This window comes from Salvelinus alpinus, chromosome 30 (assembly GCF_045679555.1).
Source record: "Salvelinus alpinus chromosome 30, SLU_Salpinus.1, whole genome shotgun sequence".
NCBI lineage: Eukaryota > Metazoa > Chordata > Actinopteri > Salmoniformes > Salmonidae > Salvelinus > Salvelinus alpinus.
The window spans coordinates 42183726-42204899 of record NC_092115.1 but is presented as its reverse complement, the minus strand read 5'-3'; the positions used below and the strand labels follow the sequence as shown (position 1 = coordinate 42204899).

The 21174-nt window shown below is 43.0% G+C and overlaps 1 protein-coding gene across 3 annotated transcripts in view; it reads right to left on the bottom strand.

Annotated features, from left to right (window-relative positions):
* Window positions 1-21174, bottom strand: part of LOC139559528 (zinc finger protein 512B-like) — an 88251-nt gene that overhangs the window by 40132 nt on the left and 26945 nt on the right. For all 3 annotated transcript variants that reach the window (XM_071375604.1, XM_071375605.1, XM_071375606.1), the window contains 4 exons: window positions 2496-2575; window positions 2277-2405; window positions 1883-2055; window positions 1539-1795 (listed from right to left, as the gene is read on the bottom strand). In XM_071375604.1, the coding sequence (XP_071231705.1) occupies window positions 1539-1795; window positions 1883-2055; window positions 2277-2405; window positions 2496-2575 (639 nt within the window). The remainder of the gene's footprint in view (window positions 1-1538; window positions 1796-1882; window positions 2056-2276; window positions 2406-2495; window positions 2576-21174) is intronic.

Sequence of the window (21174 nt, the reverse complement as noted above, 5' to 3'; positions counted from 1 at the left end):
AGGGGGGGTGCTCCCTCTGCTGTTTCCTGAAGTCCACAATCATCTCCTTTGTTTTGTTGACGTTGAGTGTGAGGTTATTTTCCTGACACCACACTCCGAGGGCCCTCACCTCCTCCTTGTAGGCCGTCTCGTCGTTGTTGGTAATCAAGCCTACCACTGTAGTGTCGTCCGCAAACTTGATGATTGAATTGGAGGCGTGCATGGCCACGCAGTCGTGGGTGAACAGGGAGTACAGGAGAGGGCTCAGAACGCACCCTTGTGGGGCCCCAGTGTTGAGGATCAGCGGGGTGGAGATGTTGTTACCTACCCTCACCACCTGGGGGCGGCCCGTCAGGAAGTCCAGTACCCAGTTGCACAGGGCGGGGTCGAGACCCAGGGTCTCGAGCTTGATCACGAGTTTGGAGGGTACTATGGTGTTAAATGCTGAGCTGTAGTCGATGAACAGCATTCTCACATAGGTATTCCTCTTGTCCAGATGGGTTAGGGCAGTGTGCAGTGTGGTTGCTTCATCTGTGGACCTATTGGGTCGGTAAGCAAATTGGAGTGGGTCTAGGGTGTCAGGTAGAGTGGAGGTGATATGGTCCTTGACTAGTCTCTCAAAGCACTTCATGATGACGGAAGTGAGTGCTACGGGGCGGTAGTCGTTTAGCTCAGTTACCTTAGCTTTCTTGGGAACAGGAACAACGGTGGCCCTCTTGAAGCATGTGGGAACAGCAGACATGGATAAGGATTGATTGAATATGTCCGTAAACACACCAGCCAGCTGGTCTGCGCATGCTCCGAGGACGCGGCTGGGAATGCCGTCTTGGCCTGCAGCATTGCGAGGGTTAACACGTTTAAATGTTTTGCTCACCTTGGCTGCAGTGAAGGAGAGCCCGCAGGTTTTGGTATTTGCGTCTTATGCCACGTTCAAAACAACTGGGAACTGTGGATGTGTTCCATAGGACGCTTGAATGATGAAGTTCGCATTTATCTTTTACAATAAACTGTCAAATTGAGGAATAAAGTTTAAGACCTTTATTTTCCATCAGCACAAAAAAATATTTAGATGCTGTTCAGACAACAATGTTTAGACACGTTTGTTGTGTCATACGTTCTGTTGCTACTGTTCCAATCACATATTTGAGATCGTACGCTGCAGGGACCGCTCAACAGTGATCACAAATATGTGATCGTACGCGTCAAAGGGTTAACTAAGTGAGAATGTGATGAGAACAGGGCTGCTTGCTCGGTGAAGTGTACTTTTTATTATTTACGCATTCAAATATGCTGTCACTGGCTGTGGCAGCTACTTGTCCCACCTGACTATCTTAAGATGAATGCACTAACTGTGAATCACTCAATGACAAAAATGTAAAGCGCCCTCTTCAAGAAACCATTGAAAAATTATAAAAATTACAGCAAATGAGCAGATGTATTTGTTCATTGTATATATATAAAGACTGATACAAATACTTCTGTGTAAGGCTGATATTGGCTGATAATATCGGTCGGGCTCTAACAAAAAGATCCTATTCCTCATCATATTTTAATCTTACTGTGCCTTGTCCTCTCAGGGTCTTCATTGGGGTATGGTGGGGATAGGCTGCTCCCCTCATCTTCGCTCTCGCTGCCCTCTGGGCTGTTGGGGGAGGTGTCAGATGAGGAGGCCTGCTGGTGAGGGGGCTGGGGGTATGGGTGCTGCTTCCTCCCTCCCCTCTGGGGGGCACACTCCCCGTTCTGGGAGGGACTAGACACCTCCTGGGTCTTTTTGGCTTTGAAGAACACAGGCGACGGTGGAGTGTTCTCCATAGGCCTGGACAGAGAAGACACATTGGTACAATCTAAATCAGTATGTAGGTAAGCTGTATGTCTTGCGGTGAAAATCCCTGACCCACGTCACCTTTTCTTGGCGGTCCCCTTCACGGGAGTCTTATGTAGTTTGGGCTCAGCCTTGGTCTCGACGGTAGGCCTCTCGGGGTGGTTCCACAGCTTGTGCTTTTGGAGGCGGACCTTAGTGGCAAACACCGCCTTACAGTCCGGACAGCCATGACTCAATTTTTCTGCTATGGTCACCTGAGAGACATAGAAAGAAAGAGGGAGGAGGTAAAATAGAGAAAGGGAATGATATTGATACATCTAAAGTACAAAATCTAATTCAACAGGTGTACACGTTGACAATAAATATATAGACAACCTCGAAGATAGTGGGGGACAGATGGAAAAGACGGAGGGGGTGAGGAGGGACGATGTGGGGGAGCAGAATGGGCGAGGAGAGAGATGATGTGGTGTCTTACCCCCTGGCAGCGTTGGTAGTGGTATTTGAGACCGTAGATGCTGGGGAACTCTAACCAGCAGCCTGAACCAGGACACTTTACCCTGGACCTCTTCTTAAACTCCTCCTTCCACTGGACCATCATGTTAGCCTGCAGAGAGGGAGATAGATGATATACACATGCCTTTCACACACACTCCTACATAGGAAGTAGGGATTAGAAGGGATAGTAGATACTTACAGGGATACTCCTGAGCTCCTGCACTTCAGCTCGGGGACGCCCCTTCTTCTTTCCCTCCCCTCTTTCACTACAGGGTGTACCTGAGAGAGAGAAAAAAGAGAGGGATAACAGGGTTTAGTTAGATAACTACAGTGAGGGAAAAAAGTATTTGTACATTTGCCCACTGACAAAGAAATGATATCCGTCTATAATTTTAATGGTAGGTTTATTTGAACAGTGAGAGACAGAATAACAACAAAAAAATCCAGGAAAACGCTTGTCAAAAATGTTTTAAATTGTCTTGCATTTTGATGAGGGGAAAAAGTATTTGACCCCTCTGCAAAACATGACTTAGTACTTGGTGGCAAAACCCTTTGCCACCAGGTTTGCACACGTCTCAGGAGGGATTTTGTCCCACTCCTCTTTGCAGATCTTCTCCAAGTCATTAACATGCTTGGAAAAGACCTACTGAGCAACTCAATATTTAAAAAACAGTGCAGGTACAGCTATGGCAGCAGACTGTTTAGCTGTGTGAGTGTGTGTGCGTATACATGCGTGTCACTGTGTGCGTGCATCAGTGCGCGTGTGTGTGTAAAGGCCATTTGATGAGCCAAATAAATCCCCTATACATCACCACAACCTCTGACAAAGCACACAGAGGATTCTCTCTCTCTCTCGACATATACCGCTTACACCGCTTTCTCCTTATCGCTCTTTTCCCACTCCCGACACTCTCTCTTTACCTCTCCTTCCTTCGCTCTCCCTCTCTTGTCCCCCTCTGCCTAGGTAAGGAGGGCAGGCAGGTTCATTACGTCTCTCCTTTTCTCCACCACAGTTCCATCTCTGCTCTATCAGCCCTCCACTACACCCCATTATGCTACACTACAGTATGAGGTGAGCGGGATGGGGGAGGATGGGGTCGAAGGGGGAGACCTGCACAGTGCACTCTAACAGATACACCACCATTCAGATGGGGAAGAGTGTAGAGAAGGTGAGGGAAGAGACAGAGGGGAGGATGTAGAGGAAAAGGAAGAGAGGACGGAGAATGGGAGACTCTCCTGTCCTGCTTTGTCCATCCAACCATGTCCCAGGCTAAAGATCCTGACAATTACATCCAGTCACCTTGGGCTGGGCGACATGGCCAAAATATCCTATCACGGTACTTTTCACATTTTGGACGGTATGACGGTATTTTATGTTTTTGAATAATACAATTATGCATTTGCTTTATGAGTAGTGTGTGTGACCATTGGAAGGCAACACATATATTCTAAATCATTTTAATGGGTCTTTCTCCATTCTGATTGTTTTATACTGTTCAACTTCAACCTAAAATAATTTCCTGCATTTCTGCATTTCCTGCACTCATTTGAGATCATTTCCACACTGCCACGATATGGGCAAAAATACTAGGCCTTATTTTTAACCAAATGTTGCAATTGCGATTTAGATCAAAACACTTGGGTGAACTTCTGGAATCATGGAAATATAACGTTTATTATAATTCTATAGTTATATATATTCTAAGAGTGGGCACTTTGAATACAGTGTTGTTTGATATGACAACGAATGAAAATGGCATGGCTGATTTGGGCCTCCATCAACACTGGTATCAGGCTGTATTAGCCAGCTACGTTTGCTCTGACTCAGTACTTTTATTAGTTAGTATGCTAGCCAGCTAACTAGCGATTAGCGGCTAACACGATGTAGCTTAACTTGCTAAGAAATTACAAACAAGCTGTTTGCAGAGGCAAGAAACACAAATTAATGTCATTATAGAACGCTTGTGGGTTTACATTAAGATCAAAGTGAAAACAGCATCATTGTCATCAACATTGCTGCATTGACCATGCAGACTAAACGAAAGTCTCGTGGTCAAGCAACAACAAATGCTCTCCTTGAGTGACAGGGGTGGGACTAGGTCTGTGTGGAGAGAGACTTTCGGAGAGCGGAGAGGGATGACTCAAGTAGCGGAGTAAACTATAAAAATGGACGTTACACACGGGTATCACATTTAAAAAATACTGTTATTATTATTAAAATACTGTTATTGAAGGTAAAAGGAAAAACCCAAACCGGTCCGTGCATCACTACCGGTATATAGTAAAATACGGTATACCGCCCAGCCCTAGTCACCTATTCAACGTCCACTAGCTTGACAGTCCTGAATCAAAAAAACAGCCCTTGACTGTACTATGGACAGAGAGCTCACATCTAGATCTGGGCCTGTTTCTGTATTTTTTTTATTTAACTAGGCAAGTCAGTTAGGAACAAATTATTATTTACAATGCCGGCCTACCAAAAGGCAAAAGGTGATGGCCGCAGGGATTAAAAATAGCCACACAACATGGCAGCAGCACAACATGGTACACACATTATTGGGCACAGACAACAGCACAAAGTGCAAGAAGGTAGAGACAACAATACATCACACGAAAGCAGCCACAACTGTCAGTAAGAGAGTGTCCACGATTGAGTCTTTAAATGAAGAGAATGAGATAAAACAGGGTTAGAGGATTTCAGTTTCACTGATTTGACTTTATGTGATTATTATTTATACTGAAACACCATTTGATAGCACGGGGATTTTCCTCTCAGTAAACATAAGGTAAGGTATGAGGGATAAACATGTCATCTTTGATTGGGTACTGATGGTAATGATGCAGAAAAACTGATGATATTCTTTGTGCATAAACATTTCCCCATTAGCCCTCTCAACTATTGCTGTCTAATACTGTTTGCACACACACTCTCACTAATATGCAACATACACACCCATTCACGCACACACACCTCACATAAACAGTGTGAAGGGTGTGTATTAATATTCCTCAGACATAAGAAGGACATTGGCCTATTAGTTGTCTCACTTGCAGCAGGAGAGGTGATTCATTCAAATGGTGCAGCTCTTGAGCTGGGAGGAAATTGAGCGTGCATTTTAATTGCTGTCTTGGAAAATAAAGGCCTCTTAAAAAAAAAAGAAGTTATAATTAATGAATTTCATTATTGGGTAAGATATGTTCCTGTTGCTATGGAAATAAGACCCACCTCTCTTAGCTAGTACTACCATTTCCTGATGAAAAACCCCCACACACAAACACACACACACACGTGTGCGCACAAGAACACACGTAAGTATAAATACAAGGACAGAGCTAAAACACACACACTGACATACAAACACACTCATACACACACACTCACCATCTTCGTCAAAACACAATGCCTATTTTCTCTTTGAATCTCCCTCCCCAACATGAGACTGGCAAACACACACCAGACACACACGCAAACACACACACCACCCTCCCAGCTGTCTAAGGCTGCAGCTGCACATTGTTCAACCTCTCTGGGGAGAGAAGAGAGGATAGAAGAGAAGTGAGGAGAAAAGGGAAGGTATGAACAGACAGGAGGAGGGGAGATGAGAGAAGACAAGATTGGAGTGGAGGAGAAAAAAGGAGTCAGGCCCCAGGAGCATTGCAAGCTGCCTTGTGATCTCAATTAACCCGTGTTTCCCTAGTTACGCCGCCTGCTACCACTTTCCCTGAGCACACACACACACCCACAAACACACAGGTGTTTGCTTTGACTTGTTACGGTGCAATAAATAATTTAAAACACAGCGACTAGGAAACACACACACACACACACACACACACCACAGCAACACTCTGCTACAGCAGAAAGCAACCATTTGTTTCCCCTTTAACACACAGGAGCCTTTGTCTGTCTGGAACTCAGAAGTTTGTAAACAGACACACAGACAGTTTAGAACAAATGCTCACTCCCCAACCCCAGCAAATAGCATATCTGCGACCAATGCATGTACATACAGTATGGTACATTATAATCACATGTGGATCTGCTGTTTCTACAGTACACTCAGTCATTCTCGCCTCATAGTGATGAGGGTGTGTGGAACAGCTGGACCTAACAGTTGTCTTCTCACTCTCTCTCCAGCTGGACACCATTTCTTCACACTCTCACCCTTCCTTTCTTTTTATACACTTCACTTCCTCTTTCTCTCTCTTCTAGCAATCCCCCTCCCACTAGATAGATTTCCGTGAACTTCTCCAGCAAATGTTTGACGTCAACATTTAGAACGTTTGCATAGAAAACAGATGCTACAATTGTCTTCTACGGTGCGTTTCCATTGAACGGCCTCGTGTCGATAAAAAAAGTTGGACATAATGACATCACACCTAAAAAATAAAAATAAAAATGGTCGAAGTTTTTCCATTTACCATTTAGGAAAATTGCTCGTGAATAAATTGTCGACAGTCTGTACGCCCTCCAAACTATCTGGTTCATGTCTTAGGTAGCCCGTGAAAGCCAGCATGGACAGAATGCAATAAATGACGAATATATGCCATATTCTAATAATTCTCATGTGGCCACGTATCGCCACGTTCCGTGCCATGGTGAAACTTGCGCTCCTGTAGATCAGAAAAAGCCAGGCTAAGCAATTCAGCCATCATTGAAAGTCAGGACAATCCTTGTCCTACAAAGAAACAGGATTTTTATCGTTGAACATTTTTATTTAGCAGTAGGCACTTAGAATGACCTGTGGAGTGGAGCGGAGCTTTGTAGTTCTGGGATAACGTGCCCTGTGTACCTTCACAATTATTTGTCAATCGTCATTTATTCTAAAAACACAGTTTTCATCGTCATTTGTCGCAATAAAGTGCGACAAAAGAAAAATCCACCCGTCGAACGAATAAAAAACTGTGCTCTTTAGAAAATGTCTCCTATATCTGCCGTTTCCATTACACATGTTGCTAGGATTTTTTTTCCGACATTGCTTTTGTCGAATAAACCTGGGTCATGGAAACCTGCCTAGTTTCTTGATCCTCTCTTTCCCCATCTCCTTCCTTTTCCCTCTGAAATATTATAATAATCCTCTGTCTGTCTCCCCCCTCCCGTCTCTCTCTCTCCTTCTCTCTCCTGTCGCTCTCTCTCGTGTCTCTCCCGCTCTCTCCAGTCTCGTCTCTCTCTCCTGTCGCTCTCCCCCTCCTGTCTCGCTCTCCTGTCTCTCTCTCCTGTCTCTCTCTCCTGTCTCTCTCCTGTCTCTCTCCTGTCTCTCTCCATCTCTCTTTATTTTGTCCGTGTCTCTCTCCCCATGACATCTGTCGCTCCCTGGCCTGTTTTCAGACAGTAGGAACACACTAACATTACAGCTGCTCAGACAGTTGCTTCAGGTAGCCCAGAAACATTCATTTTCCCTTTCCCTCTCTGGCTGAAGGCCCTCTTTAGTTCACACACACACACACACGTTACTTCTCCATTCGATAGCACAAAGTTCACTACAAAGCATTCTATTTGAGGCAAGAATCCACAAACAGCCAAGCTCCATTGTGGGGGTATCTTGTTACCAAAGACGATATGTCACGCTAAAAACGGCAAAATCAACAGAAACCCAAAACTCAATGATTTCTGCATTCTGAATTGGCTCTTAGGACCTACATTGATTCTAGAGCACTCTATTCCAATGACAGACTGCCTGGTATGCCTCACGTCATTCTAAAGTTTAGAAAGATAGAAAATGTTTATTTAAGTTCTGTTGATTCTATCAGCCTACAGTGTCTTGTGGACTCTACTTATGAGCCGCTTAGGAGCTGTTGAAGCAACAAAAAAAACACATTGCTCTGAGATGGAATTCCTAGACTGTTTACCAAGTAGGCCTACTAGATTATTAGGATCAAGACTAAAAGACTTTAACAAGCTGTTGTTCAGGTTATTATTCATTACATACATAGAGTTGAAGTCGGAAGTTTACATACACCTTAGCCAAATACATTTAAATTCAGTTTTTCACAATTCCTGACATTTAATCCTAGTAAAAAGTCCCCGTCTTAGGTCAGTTAGGATCACCACTTTTGTTAAGAATGTGAAATGTCAGGAAAAATAGTAGAGAGAATTATTTATTTCAGCTTTTATTTTGTTCACATTCCCAGTCAGAAGTTGGGTCAGAAGTTTACATATACTCAATTAGTATTTGGTAGCATTGCCTTTAAATTGTTTAACTTGGGTCAAACATTTTAGGTAGCCTTCCACAAGCTTCCCACAATAAGTTGGGTGAATTTTGGCCGATTCCTCATGACAGAGCTGGTGTAACTAAGTCAGGTTTGTAGGCCTCCTTGCTTTTTCAGTTCTACCTACAAATTTTCTACAAGATTGAGGTCAGGGATTTGTGATGGCCACTTCAATACCTTGACGTTGCAGCAAAGCACCCCCACAACATGATGCTGCCACCCCCGCTTCATGGTTGGGAAGGTATTCTTCGGCTTGCAAGCCTCCCCCTTTTTCCTCCAAACATAATGATGGTCATTATGGCCAAACAGTTCTATTTTTGTTTCATCAGACCAGAGGACATTTCTCCAAAAAGTACGATCTTTGTCCTCATGTGCAGTTACAAATGGTAGTCAGTTCTTTTTATGGCGGCTTTGGAGCAGTGGCTTCTTCCATGCTGAGCGGCCTTTTAAATTATGTAGATATAGGACTTTTTTCTGTGGATATAGATACTTTGTACCCGTTTCCTCCAGCATCTTCACAAGGTCCTTTGCTGTTGTTCTGGGATTGATTTGCACTTTTCGCACGAAAGTACGTTCATCTCTAGGAGACAGAAGGCGTCTCCTTCCTGAGCGGTATGACGGCTGCGTGGTCCCATGGTGTTTATACTTGCGTACTATTGTTTGTACAGATGAATGTGGTACCTTCAGGCGCTTGGAAATTGCTCCCAAGGATGAACCAGACTTGGAGGTCTAAAAAAAAATTATGTCTGGGTTGATTTCTTTTGATTTTCCCATGATGTCAAGCAAAGGCACTGAGTTTGAAGGTAGGCCTTGAAATACATGCACAGGTACTCAAATGACTCAAATTATGTAAATTAGCCCATCAGAAGCTTCTAAATCCATGGGATCATTTTCTGGAATTTTCCAAGCTGTTTAAAGGCATAGTCAACTTAGTGTATGTAAACTTCTGACCCACTGGAATTGTTATACAGTGAATTATAAGTGAAATAATCTACCTGTAAACAATTGTTGGAAAAATGACTTGTGTCATGCAAAGTAGATGTCCTAACCAACTTGCCAAAACTATAGTTTGTTAACAAGAAATGTGTGGTGGTTGAAAAATTAGTTTTAATGACTGCAACCTAAGTGTATGTAAACTTCCGACTTCAACTGAAACATATTTTTATACAAAAATATTATTACATAATGGCGGCAGGTAGCCTGGCGGGTAGGAGCGTTGCTGGATTGAATTCCCGAGCCTACAAGGTAAATATCTGTCGTTCTGCCCTTGAGCAAGGCAGTTAACTCAAACAAAAAGTGCTCCCTGGGCGCCGATGATGTGAATCTCGGATTCAGAGAGGTCGGGTTAAATGCGGAAGACACATTTCGGTTTATAGCTTTCCCCTTTCCTATTATCAATGTACCAGACCTGGGTCCAAATACTATTTCAAATATCTCAATTACTTTTACATACATTTGAAGTAAATATTCAGATAGATATCATTCTGAAAAGACAAGTAGTTGAATATTTGAATGTACTTGGAAATACACTTGGAAAGTATTTGAAAATTCTGAAATACACTGACAGAAATACAGTGCATTCGGAACGTTTTCAGACCCCTTCCCCTTTTCCACATTTTGATAAATAACTGTCACGACTTCCGCCGAAGTTGGTGCCTCTCCTTGTTCGGGCGGAGTTCGTCGTCACCGGCTTTCTAGCTGCCACCGACCCATGTTTCTGTTTTCCATTACAGTTCCCCCCCAAAACAAACATTACCAATCTATAACTCCTATCGATTGTAGCTTTGTGTTCTCACCAGGAAGAGAGTTGAGAGGAGAAAGGCTTTGGGATAGATGAGGGAGAGTAGAAAGAGAGATAATGAGACACAGGGAGAAAGAGAGAGGGAAATATTAAGGGGCAGAAAGAGAGAGAGAGCTGCTAGTAAAGAGATGCTCGGTCAGCAGTGTGGTGGGCTGGAGATGAGGGTCTACACCGTTGGTAGCCTGACAGTCCTGTCACTGTTGAACTGCCACCCCCACATAACCAGCGTCCCACCACACAGGGGGTACCAGACGGACAGACTGTCTGCTCTGGGGCCCAGAAGTAGGGTGATGTGGCCCCTAGACGCTGATCTAATGACAGTTTTGCTTCCCTGACCTTAATGGTTAAGGTTAGGATTTGGTGAGGGAAAGCTGTTCTTAGATCTGTGCCTAAATGCAACTTCTATCCCATAGTCCGGAGACTTAAAATACTTTCCAAAAAGCAGACTGTGCCTTTTGAGGTAATCCTATGATAGCATGTCATCATGGAATTGGCCATACAGCTCTAATGGTGCTACCCTTTTCCCTGGTTAACACCCTATTCCCATGACTCTGGCATGCAGGCACACACACTAGTCTATTCCAGACAGACACCCTCTCTGACCACATCCTGTCCTGTTAGCTGTGTTTCGGGTATGGCCGAGTGACAACCCAACCACACCACTTATTCTCAATGATGAGAGCACCATGCTGCTTCTGTTACTAAATGAATCCCACTTTGTTGTACATGTACAGTATAAAAACAAGAGGAAAACCAGTGGGCCTCTGGGAAAACATAGGAAGTGTATGGAATGTCTCACCCACCCTATACTGCCCTTATGACGTTATCTGATGGTTTGTCCTAAACATTTGTTGACCTGTATATAAATGTGACAGCAGAATCTAAAATGTGTGAACGGGTAGCCTGTATCCGAACTGTTCTAATTCACGTCACAATATCAGTGAAATGTACCAGTTCAGTGTGTATCCGGGCTAGTGTCTGGGGACAATAAGCAGTTTGTGAACAGCCACTATAGTAGCTACAGCTGAGAGATCAATGGAAACACTGTTAGGAGCATAACGAGGTTTAATAAACCCCTTCACCTCCAGACATTTACTTGACGCTTTACCTCCACCTGGAGACGGGTTCAATTGGCTTGGCTACGGTATACAGTAGTGTTCAAGACATGAATACAGTCCTACTGTATGTCCCTTGGTATTCACAGGACATCTACAGAAACCATGTGGTAACACTATTTTCATTTGACCTTTTATTTAACTAGGCAAGTCCGTTAAGAACAAATTCTTATTTACAATGACGGCCTACCCCGGCCAAGCCCGGACGATACTGGGCCACATGTGCGCCGCCCTATGGGACTCCCAATCACGGCCGGTTGTGATACAGCCTGGAATCTAACCAGGGTCTGTAGTGACGCCTCTAGCAGTGCCTTAGACCGCTTCGCCACTCGGAAGCCCACTGGGTACTTTCAAGTCTCAATAAGTGACATAGCCAACACAGGACCCAGGCCTGTTGCTGAAAGGCCTATAAAATAACCAATATATAACCACTAGCAGGATGCTAACAACACAGGCCACATACTGGAAGAGCATTGTTACTTACTAGTAAACCACAGCCAAGTTTGTATGCCTTCTCCCTCACAGGACCACAACTGAAATTAAAATTACCCTTTTAACTTTTTCTACCCTTGGTCATTTGGAAGGAATGTACTGTTCTTATCCTATCTGAGAGGTCAGACAGTACCCTCAAGAGTTACGGATAGAAGCGCATTTTGCATATTAAAATACTTAAAAACTGAACCTCACTAGTGTCGCGAGCTTCCACCCCTTCTCTTTCCCTCCCTCCATCGCTCCTTCCCTCTCTGTCCCATTCTGGCTCTGATTCCCAGTGATGTGGGATAACCAGGTGTGGGACTCTTGTCACAATAATTTGAGCCTGAGGGCTCTATTCTCGGCTAGTGTCAAGCCAGCACTGTTAAAGCCACCGATCTCCAATTTTCAAACCCTAGCGCCAGGATTCGTAATTTACCGGTCTTAAATGCTTGCGCTGAGGTGGGAGTGTTGGCAATATCTGAGGTGTGTCCTTATAAACACATACTAAAGTGACAATTTCTGTACGTGCTGGAGGGGATATTCAAGATCAACTAGTCGTTTATGGCATGGAATTACATCATTAATAATACTTTCATTTTTTTTAAACAATGGCAACGCTAACTATTCTCTCTTTGAATTTGAAAAGGCCTAAACCCACCTATTAAACGTTCCAGCTGTCTTGATAGCCAAGCAAGAAACCATATTGATATAGCAAATGTTACAAGAAACACACCTGCTTCAAAAGGACGAACATAAAATAAAGAACTATTTGTCAAAACGTTCAGCTTTTTCATCAGCCCCAAATAAAATTAAAGGTGTAATCATAATGATACATAAGTAATTACCTTCCTGGGTAAAGGCGAAGACCAAGAACGCATAATCAATTTCCTGAAATGTATCCATAGTGGAAAAAGCATTTCATTTATTAATATGTATGGTCCAAATTCATATGATACTACATTTTTGGATTCTCTGAACAGCATATTGTTTGGATTAACTGATTTCCATCTGGTTATTGGGACAGACATGAATGACATGTGGGACAAATGTAATAAGACAAACTACAATCCACATGCAACCAAGGCTCTCCAGCATATACTCTCTGATTACAACCTCATTGATGCATGGCGGGCACAAAATCCATAAGCAAAAGAGTACACTTTTTACTTAAACAGGCATAAATCTTTCACACAAATCGATTTTATACTTACCTACACCTCTACTTTATTTCATCAAGAAAATGTGACACATGAGCTTGTCCGACCATCACGCTTACTAGTGCCAACTTCAAAATGTCAGAATCTGCTAAAAGAGCCACAAGATGGCGTTTCAATACTACAAAATCCTACATTCTGTGATCAATTTCATATTGAACTAAATTAATTCCTAATGATCAATACAAATTCAGTCAACAACCCTTGGACTCTATGGGATGCCACAAAGGTTTTATAAAAAATTATGCAACTGACAGAGAGCATAATTTGACATCCATCGAATAAGACTCAACCATTACTTCCATGGTAATCGTCCCACTCATTTACTGGCCAACAAGCTACGCCGTAATGATCAATTAGCCGATATAGCAACTATTTAAGAGTTTTTGAATCAATTCCATGAGAATATTAGTCACATGCACAGGGTACAGTGATATTCTTATGCTCCGAACTCCAACAGTGCAGGTCAAAAGCAAAGAGAAGTGAATGAAACAATAATAAATATACACATTTACAACTGTAGAAATGATAAATGTCCATTGGGGGCAGGGTAAGTGTTCTTGGGGGGAGCAGCAGGGGGGGAAATGAGAAGTGAGTGAAACAATAAGGAATAAATATACACTACCGGACAAAAGTTTTAGAACGCCTACTCATTCAAAGGTTTTTCTTTATTTTTACTATTCTACATTGTAGAATAATAGATGAAGAGATCAAAACTACGAAATAATACAATCATGTAACCATAGTGTTAAACAAATCAAAATATATCTTCAAAAAGCCACCCTTTGCTCAGACCCCAACCAAGGAGCATCAAAAGTCAAATTCTCAGACAACCCAAAGATTCCTTCATGCCCTTCCAGACTCCGACTGCCTACCCTTCATGCCCTTCCAGACTCCGACTGCCTACCCAAGGACTTCAGAGGACAAAAATCAGTAAACCACCTAACTGAGGAACTCAATTTAACCTTGCCCAATACCCTAGATGCAGTTGCACCCCTAAAAACATTTGTCATAAGAAACTAGCTCCCTGGTATACAGAAAATACCCGAGCTCTGAAGCAAGATTCCAGAAAATTGGAACGGAAATGGCGCTACACAAAACTGGAAGTCTTCCGACTAGCTTGGAAAGACAGTACCGTGCAGTATCGAAGAGCCCTCACTGCTGCTCGATCATCCTATTTTTCCAACTTAATTGAGGAAAATAGGAACAATCCAACATTTTTGATACTGTCGCAAAGCTAACTAAAAAGCAGCATTCCCCAAGAGAGGATGGCTTTCACTTCAGCAGTAATAAATTCATGAACTTCTTAGAGGAAAAGATCAATAGAAAGCAAATTACAGACTCCTCTTTAAATCTGCGTATTCCTCCAAAGCTCAGTTGTCCTGAGTCTGCACAACTCTGCCAGGACCTAGGATCTAGGGAGACACTCAAGTGTTTTAGTACTATATCTTTTGAGACAATGATGAAAATAATCATGGCATCTAAACCTTCAAGCTGCATACTGGACACTATTCCAACTAAACTACTGAAAGAGCTGCTTCCTGTGCTTGGCCCGCCTAACATAATAAACGGCTCTCTATCCACCGGATGTGTACCAAACTCACTAAAAGTGGCAGTAATAAAGCCTCTTGAAAAACCCAAACCTTGACCCAGAAAATATAAAAAACTATCGGCCTATATCGAATCTTCCATTCCTCTCCAAAAAAATTGAAAAAGCTGTTGCGCAGAAACTCACTGAAGACAAACAATGTATATGAAATGCTTCAGTCTGGTTTTAGACCCCATCATAGCACCGAGACTGCACTTATGAAGGTGGTAAATTACCTTTTAATGGCATCAGACGGAGGGTCTGCATCTGTCCTCGTGCTCCTAGACCTTAGTGCTGCTTTTGATACCATCGATCACCACGTTCTTTTGGAGAAATTGGAAACCCAAATTGGTCTACACGGACAAGTTCTGGCCTGGTTTTGATCTTATCTGTCGGAAAGATATCAGTTTGTCTCTGTGAATGATTTGTCCTCTGACAAATCAACTGTAAATTTCGGTGTTCATCAAGGTTCCGTTTTAGGACCACTATTGTTTTCACTATATATTTTACCTCTTGGGGATGTCATTCGAAAACATAATGTTAACTTTCACTGCTATGCAGATGACACACAGCTGTACATTCCAATGAAACATGGTGAAGCCCCAAAATTGCCCTCGCTAGAAGCCTGTGTTTCAGACATAAGGAAGTGGATGGCTACAAACGTTCTACTTTTAAACTCGGACAAAACAGAGATGCTTGTTCTAGGTCCCAAGAAACAAAGATCTTCTGTTGAATCTGACAATTAATCTTGATGGTTGTACAGTCGTCTCAAATAAAACTGAAGGACCTCGGCGTTACTCTGGACCCTGATCTCTCTCTTGACGAACATATCAAGACTGTTTCAAGGACAGCTTTTTTTCATCTACGCAGCATTGCAAAAATCTGAAACTTTCTGTCCAAAAATTATACAGAAAAATGAATCCATGCATTTGTTACTTCTAGGTTAGACTACTGCAATGCTCTACTTCCCGGCTACCCGGATAAAGCACTAAAACTTCAGTTAGTGCTAAATACGGCTGCAAGAATCCTGACTAGAACGAAAAAATTTGATCATATTACTCCAGTGCTAGCCTCCCTACACTGGCTTCCTGTTAAGGCAAGGGCTGATTTCAAGGTTTTACTGCTAACCTACAAAGCATTACATAAGCTTGCTCCTACCCATCTTTCCGATTTGGTCCTGCCGTACATACCTACACGTAGGCTACGGTCACAAGACGCAGGCCTCCTAATTGTCCCTAGAATTTCTAAGCAAACAGCTGGAGGCAGGACCTTCTCCTATAGAGCTTCATTTTTATGGAATGGTCTGCCTACCCATGTGAGAGACGCAGACTCGGTCTCAACCTTTAACTTTTACTTGGTACTCATCCCGGATCCGGGAGCACCCCCATCAGTAAAAAAGCTGACTAGCATAGCCTAGCATAGCGCCACAAGTAAATACTAGCATCTAAATATCATTAAATCACAAGTCCAAGACACCAGATGAAAGATACACATCTTGTGAATCCAGCCATCATTTCTGATTTTTAAAATGTTTTACAGGGAAGATACAATATGTAAATCTATTAGCTAACCACGATAGCAAAAGACACAACCTTTTTTTCCCACCATTTTTTTCCTGCATAGGTAGCTATCACAATTTCGACCAAATAAAGATATAAATAGTCACTAACCAAGAAATAACTTCATCAGATGACAGTCTGATAACATATTTATTGTATAGCATATGTTTTGTTAGAAAAATGTGCATATTTCAGGTATAAATCACAGTTCTACATTGCAGCTGCAATCTGAAATAGCGTCGATGCAGCCAGAATAATTACAGAGACCAACGTCAAATTCCTAATTACTCATCATAAATCATTTCTGAAAAATACACAGCGTACAGCAAATGGAAGACCAACATCTTGTGAATCCAGCCAATATGTCAGATTTTTTAAGTGTTTTACAGCGAAAACACAATATAGCATTATATTAGCTTACCACAATAGCCAGAAACACAACCGCATTTACCAGCAGCAAAGGTTAGCGATCGTAACAATCCAGCAAAAGATATATCATTTGACTAACCTTGATAAACTTCATCAGATGACAGTCCTGTAACATCATATTACACAATGCATATAGGTTTTGTTCGAAAATGTGCATATTTAGCAGCACAAATCGTGGTTATACAATGTGATCAGTAGCAACATTTCAGGCATTCTGGCCGGCGCCATCTTGGAGAGGCACCTAATCTAATCGATAAATAATCGTAAACTTGACTAAAAAATACAGGTTGGACAGCAAATGAAAGATGCATTAGTTATTAATGCAACCGCTGTGTTAGATTTTTAAAATTAACGTTACTAGACATACAGTGTGCGTTACAGCCAGACCAGTGCTGAAATTAATGGCGGACAAATCCTTTTACATTTTTCCACATAAATACGAATTAAATCATAAATAGCTCTTACTTTTGGACGAGCTTCCATCAGAATCTTGGGCAAGTTGTCCTTTGTCCAAAAGAATCGTTGCTCGGTTGTAAAACGTCCTCTTCAACTTTGGAAATAGCAGCTAACGTTAGCTATGTGGCGCAGACATGCCCAAATCTTCAAAACGCAATATACTCGCATAAACTGATATAACTCGGTTTAAAATAACTTCGTTATGATGTTTCTAACACCTATATCGAATTAAATCACAGACGGATATATCTAAGGCCGATAACTTGAGCTTTTCCGAACGCCATGCTGAGGTCCTGCTCTGCGCAATGACGAACAATGAAAAGAGTGCATCCCATATGCCATGGTCTTTTATAAGGTCTGAGATCTGCCTAGAAACTCCATTCCAATTCTCATTGGTTACTGACATCCAGGGGAAGGCGCGTGCAGTTCATGTCGACCCATAGGATACATACAGAGTTTTAAACTGATCCTAGAACAGGGTCAACATTTTCAGATTTTGCAGTACCCGTCAGGAATTTCGCTGCCAAACGAGTTCTGTTTCACTCAGAGAAATAATTCAAACGGTTTTAGAAACTAGAGAGTGTTTTCTATCCAATAGTAATAATAATATGCATATTGTACTAGCAAGAATTGAGTACGAGGCAGTTTAATTTGGGAACGATAAATGGTAACGTTGAAACAGCACCCCCTATATTGAGAAAAGGTTAAGTCTTTACTTAAGACTCATCTCTTCAGTAGGTCATTTGATTGAGTGTAGTCTGGCCCAGGAGTGTGAAGGTGAACGGAAAAGCTCTGGAGCAACGAACCGCCCTTGCTGTCTCTGCCTGGCTGGTTCGCCTCTCTCCACTGGGATTCTCTGCCTCTTACCCTATTACAGGGGCTGAGACATTGGCTTACTGGTGCTCTTCCATGCCCGTCCCTAGGAGGGTTGAGTCACTGACGTGGTCTTCCTGTCTGGGTTGGCGCCCCCCCTTGGGTTGTGCCGTGGCGGAGATCTTTGTGGGCTATACTCGGCCTTGTCTCGGGATGGTTGAAGATATCCCTCTACTGGTGTGGGGGCTGTGCTTTGACAAAGTGGGTGGGGATATATCCTGCCTGTTTGGACCTGTCCGGGGGTATCATCGGATGGGGCCACAGTGTCACCTGACCCCTCCTGTCTCAGCCTCCAGGATTTATGCTGCAGTAGTTTATGTGTCGGGGGGCTAGGGTCAGTCTGTTATATCTGGAGTATTTCTCCTGTCTTATCCGGTGTCCTGTGTGAATTTAAGTATGCTCTCTCTAATTCTCTCTTTCTCTCTCTCGGAGGACCATGCCTCAGGACTACCTGGCATGATGACTCCTTGCTGTCCCCAGTCCACCTGGCCATGCTGCTGCTCCAGTTTCAACTGTTCTGCCTGCGGCTATGGAACCCTGACCTGTTCACCGGACGTGCTACCTGTCCCAGACCTTCTGTTTTCAACTCTCTAGAGACAGCAGGAGTGGTAGAGATACTCTTAATGATCGGCTATGAAAAGCCAACTGACATTTACTCCTGAGGTGCTGACTTGCTGCACCCTCGAGAACTACTGTGATTATAATTATTTGACCATGCTGGTCATTTATGAACATCTTGGCCATGTTCTGTTATAATCTCCACCCGGCACAGCCAGAAGAGGACTTGCCACCCCTCATAGCCTGGTTCCTCCCTAGGTTTTGGCCTTTCTAGGGAGTTTTTCCTAGCCACCGTGCTTCTACACCTGCATTGCTTGCTGTTTGGGGTTTTAGGCTGAGTTTCTGTACAGCACTTTGAGATATCAGCTGATGTAAGAAGGGCTATATAAATACATTTGATTTGATATCCTAGTGTTTTCAATAGGCGATGAGTTGAAAAACGACCAGCCTAATAATTTCCACTTCCTGTTTGGATTTTTTCTCAGCTTTTTGCCTGCCATATGAGTTCTGTTATACTCACAGACATAATTCAAACAGTTTTAGAAACGTCAGAGTGTTTCTATCCAATACTAATAATACTATGCATATATTAGCAACTATGACTGAGGAGCAGGCCGTTTACGCTGGGCACCTCTGTGCACCTTTCATCCAAGCTACTCAATACTGCCTCTGCAGCCATAAGAAGTTAACACAGGTGTGAGTGTTGACGAGGACAAGGCTGGAGATCACTCTGTCGTGCTGATTGAGTTTGAATAACAGACTGGAAGCTTCAAAAGGAGGGTGGTGCTTGGAATCATTGTTCTTCCTCTGTCAACCATGGTTACCGGCAAGGAAACACGTGCCGTCATCATTGCTTTGCACAAAAAGAGCTTCACAGACAAGGATATTGCTGCCAGTAAGATTGCACCTAAATCAACCATTTATCGGATCATCAAGAACTACAAGGAGAGCGGTTCAATTGTTGTGAAGAAGGCTTCAGGGCGCCCAAGAAAGTCCAGCAAGCGCCAGGACCGTCTCCTAAAGTTGTTTCAGCTGCAGGATCGGGGCACCACCAGTACAGAGTTTGCTCAGAGCTTGCTCAGGAATGGCAGCATCTGCACGCATAGTGAGGCGAAGACTTTGAGGATGGCCTGTTGTCAAGAAGAGCAGCAAAGAAGCCACTTCTCTCAAGGAAAAACATCAGGGACAGACTGATATTCTGCAAAAGGTACAGGGATTGGACTGCTGAGGACTGGGGTAAAGTCATTTTCTCTGATGAATCCCCTTTCCGATTGTTTGGGGCATCCGGAAAAAAGCTTGTCCGGAGAAGACATGGTGAGCGCTACCATCAGTCCTGTGTCATGCCAACAGTAAAGCATCCTGAGACCATTCATGTGTGGGGTTGCTTCTCAGCCAAGGGAGTGGGCTCACTCACAATTTTGACTAAGAACACAGCCATGAATAAAGAATGGTACCAACACATCCTCTGAGAGCAACTTCTCCCAACCATCCAGGAACAGTTTGGTGACGATCAATGCCTTTTCCAGCATGATGGAGCACCTTGCCATAAGGCAAAAGTGATAACTAAGTGGCTCGGGGAACAAAACATCGATATTTTGGGTCCATGGCCAGGAAACTCCCCAGACCTTAATCCCATTGAGAACTTGTGGTCAATCCTCAAAGAGGCGGATGGACAAAAAAAAAAACACAAATTCTGACAAACTCCAAGCATTGATTATGCAAGAATGGGCTTCCATCAGTCAGGATGTGGCCCAGAAGTTAATTGACAGCATGCCAGGACAGATTGTAGAGGTCTTGAAAAAGAAGGGTCAACACTGCAAATATTGACTCTTTGCATCAACTTCATGTAATTGTCAATAAAAGCCTTTGACACTTATGAAATGCTTGTAATAATACTTCAGTATTCCATAGTAACATCTGACAAAAATATCTAAAGACACTGAAGCAGCAAACTTTGTGGACATTAATATTTGTGTCATTCTCAAAACTTTCGGCCACGACGGTAGATAATTAAAAATTAAGAAAAACCCTTGAATGAGTAGGTGTTTTAAAACATTCATCGAGGCATTCAGTTACTGTTCGATTAAATATTAGAATGGGTAAAATTACTGACCTAAACGACTTTAAGCGTGGTATGATCGTCAGTGCCAGGCACGCCAGATCCAGTATCTCAGAAACGGCTGCCCTCCTGGGCTTTTCATGCACGACAGTGTCTTGGGTTTTCCGAGAATGCTGCGACAAACTAAAAATATCCAGTCAGTGGCAGTTCTGTGGTCAACAACAGCTTGTTGATGAGAGAGGTCAAAGGAGAATGGCAAAATCGGGCAAGCTAACAAGCGGGCCACAAACAGACAAATAGCAGCACAGTACAACAGTGGTTTGGGGAACAGAATCTTGGGATGCACAACTCATCAATCCTTGTCACGGATCGGCTATTACAGCAGACGACCACACTAGATTGAACTCCTATCAGTTCAAAATAAGAAGAAGCAGCTCCAGGGGGCATGCGATCACCAACGCTGAGTGAAAAAACAACAACTGGTCTGACGAATCCAAGTTCCTGTTGCCTCATGTTGATGGCAGAGTCAGGATTTGGCATAA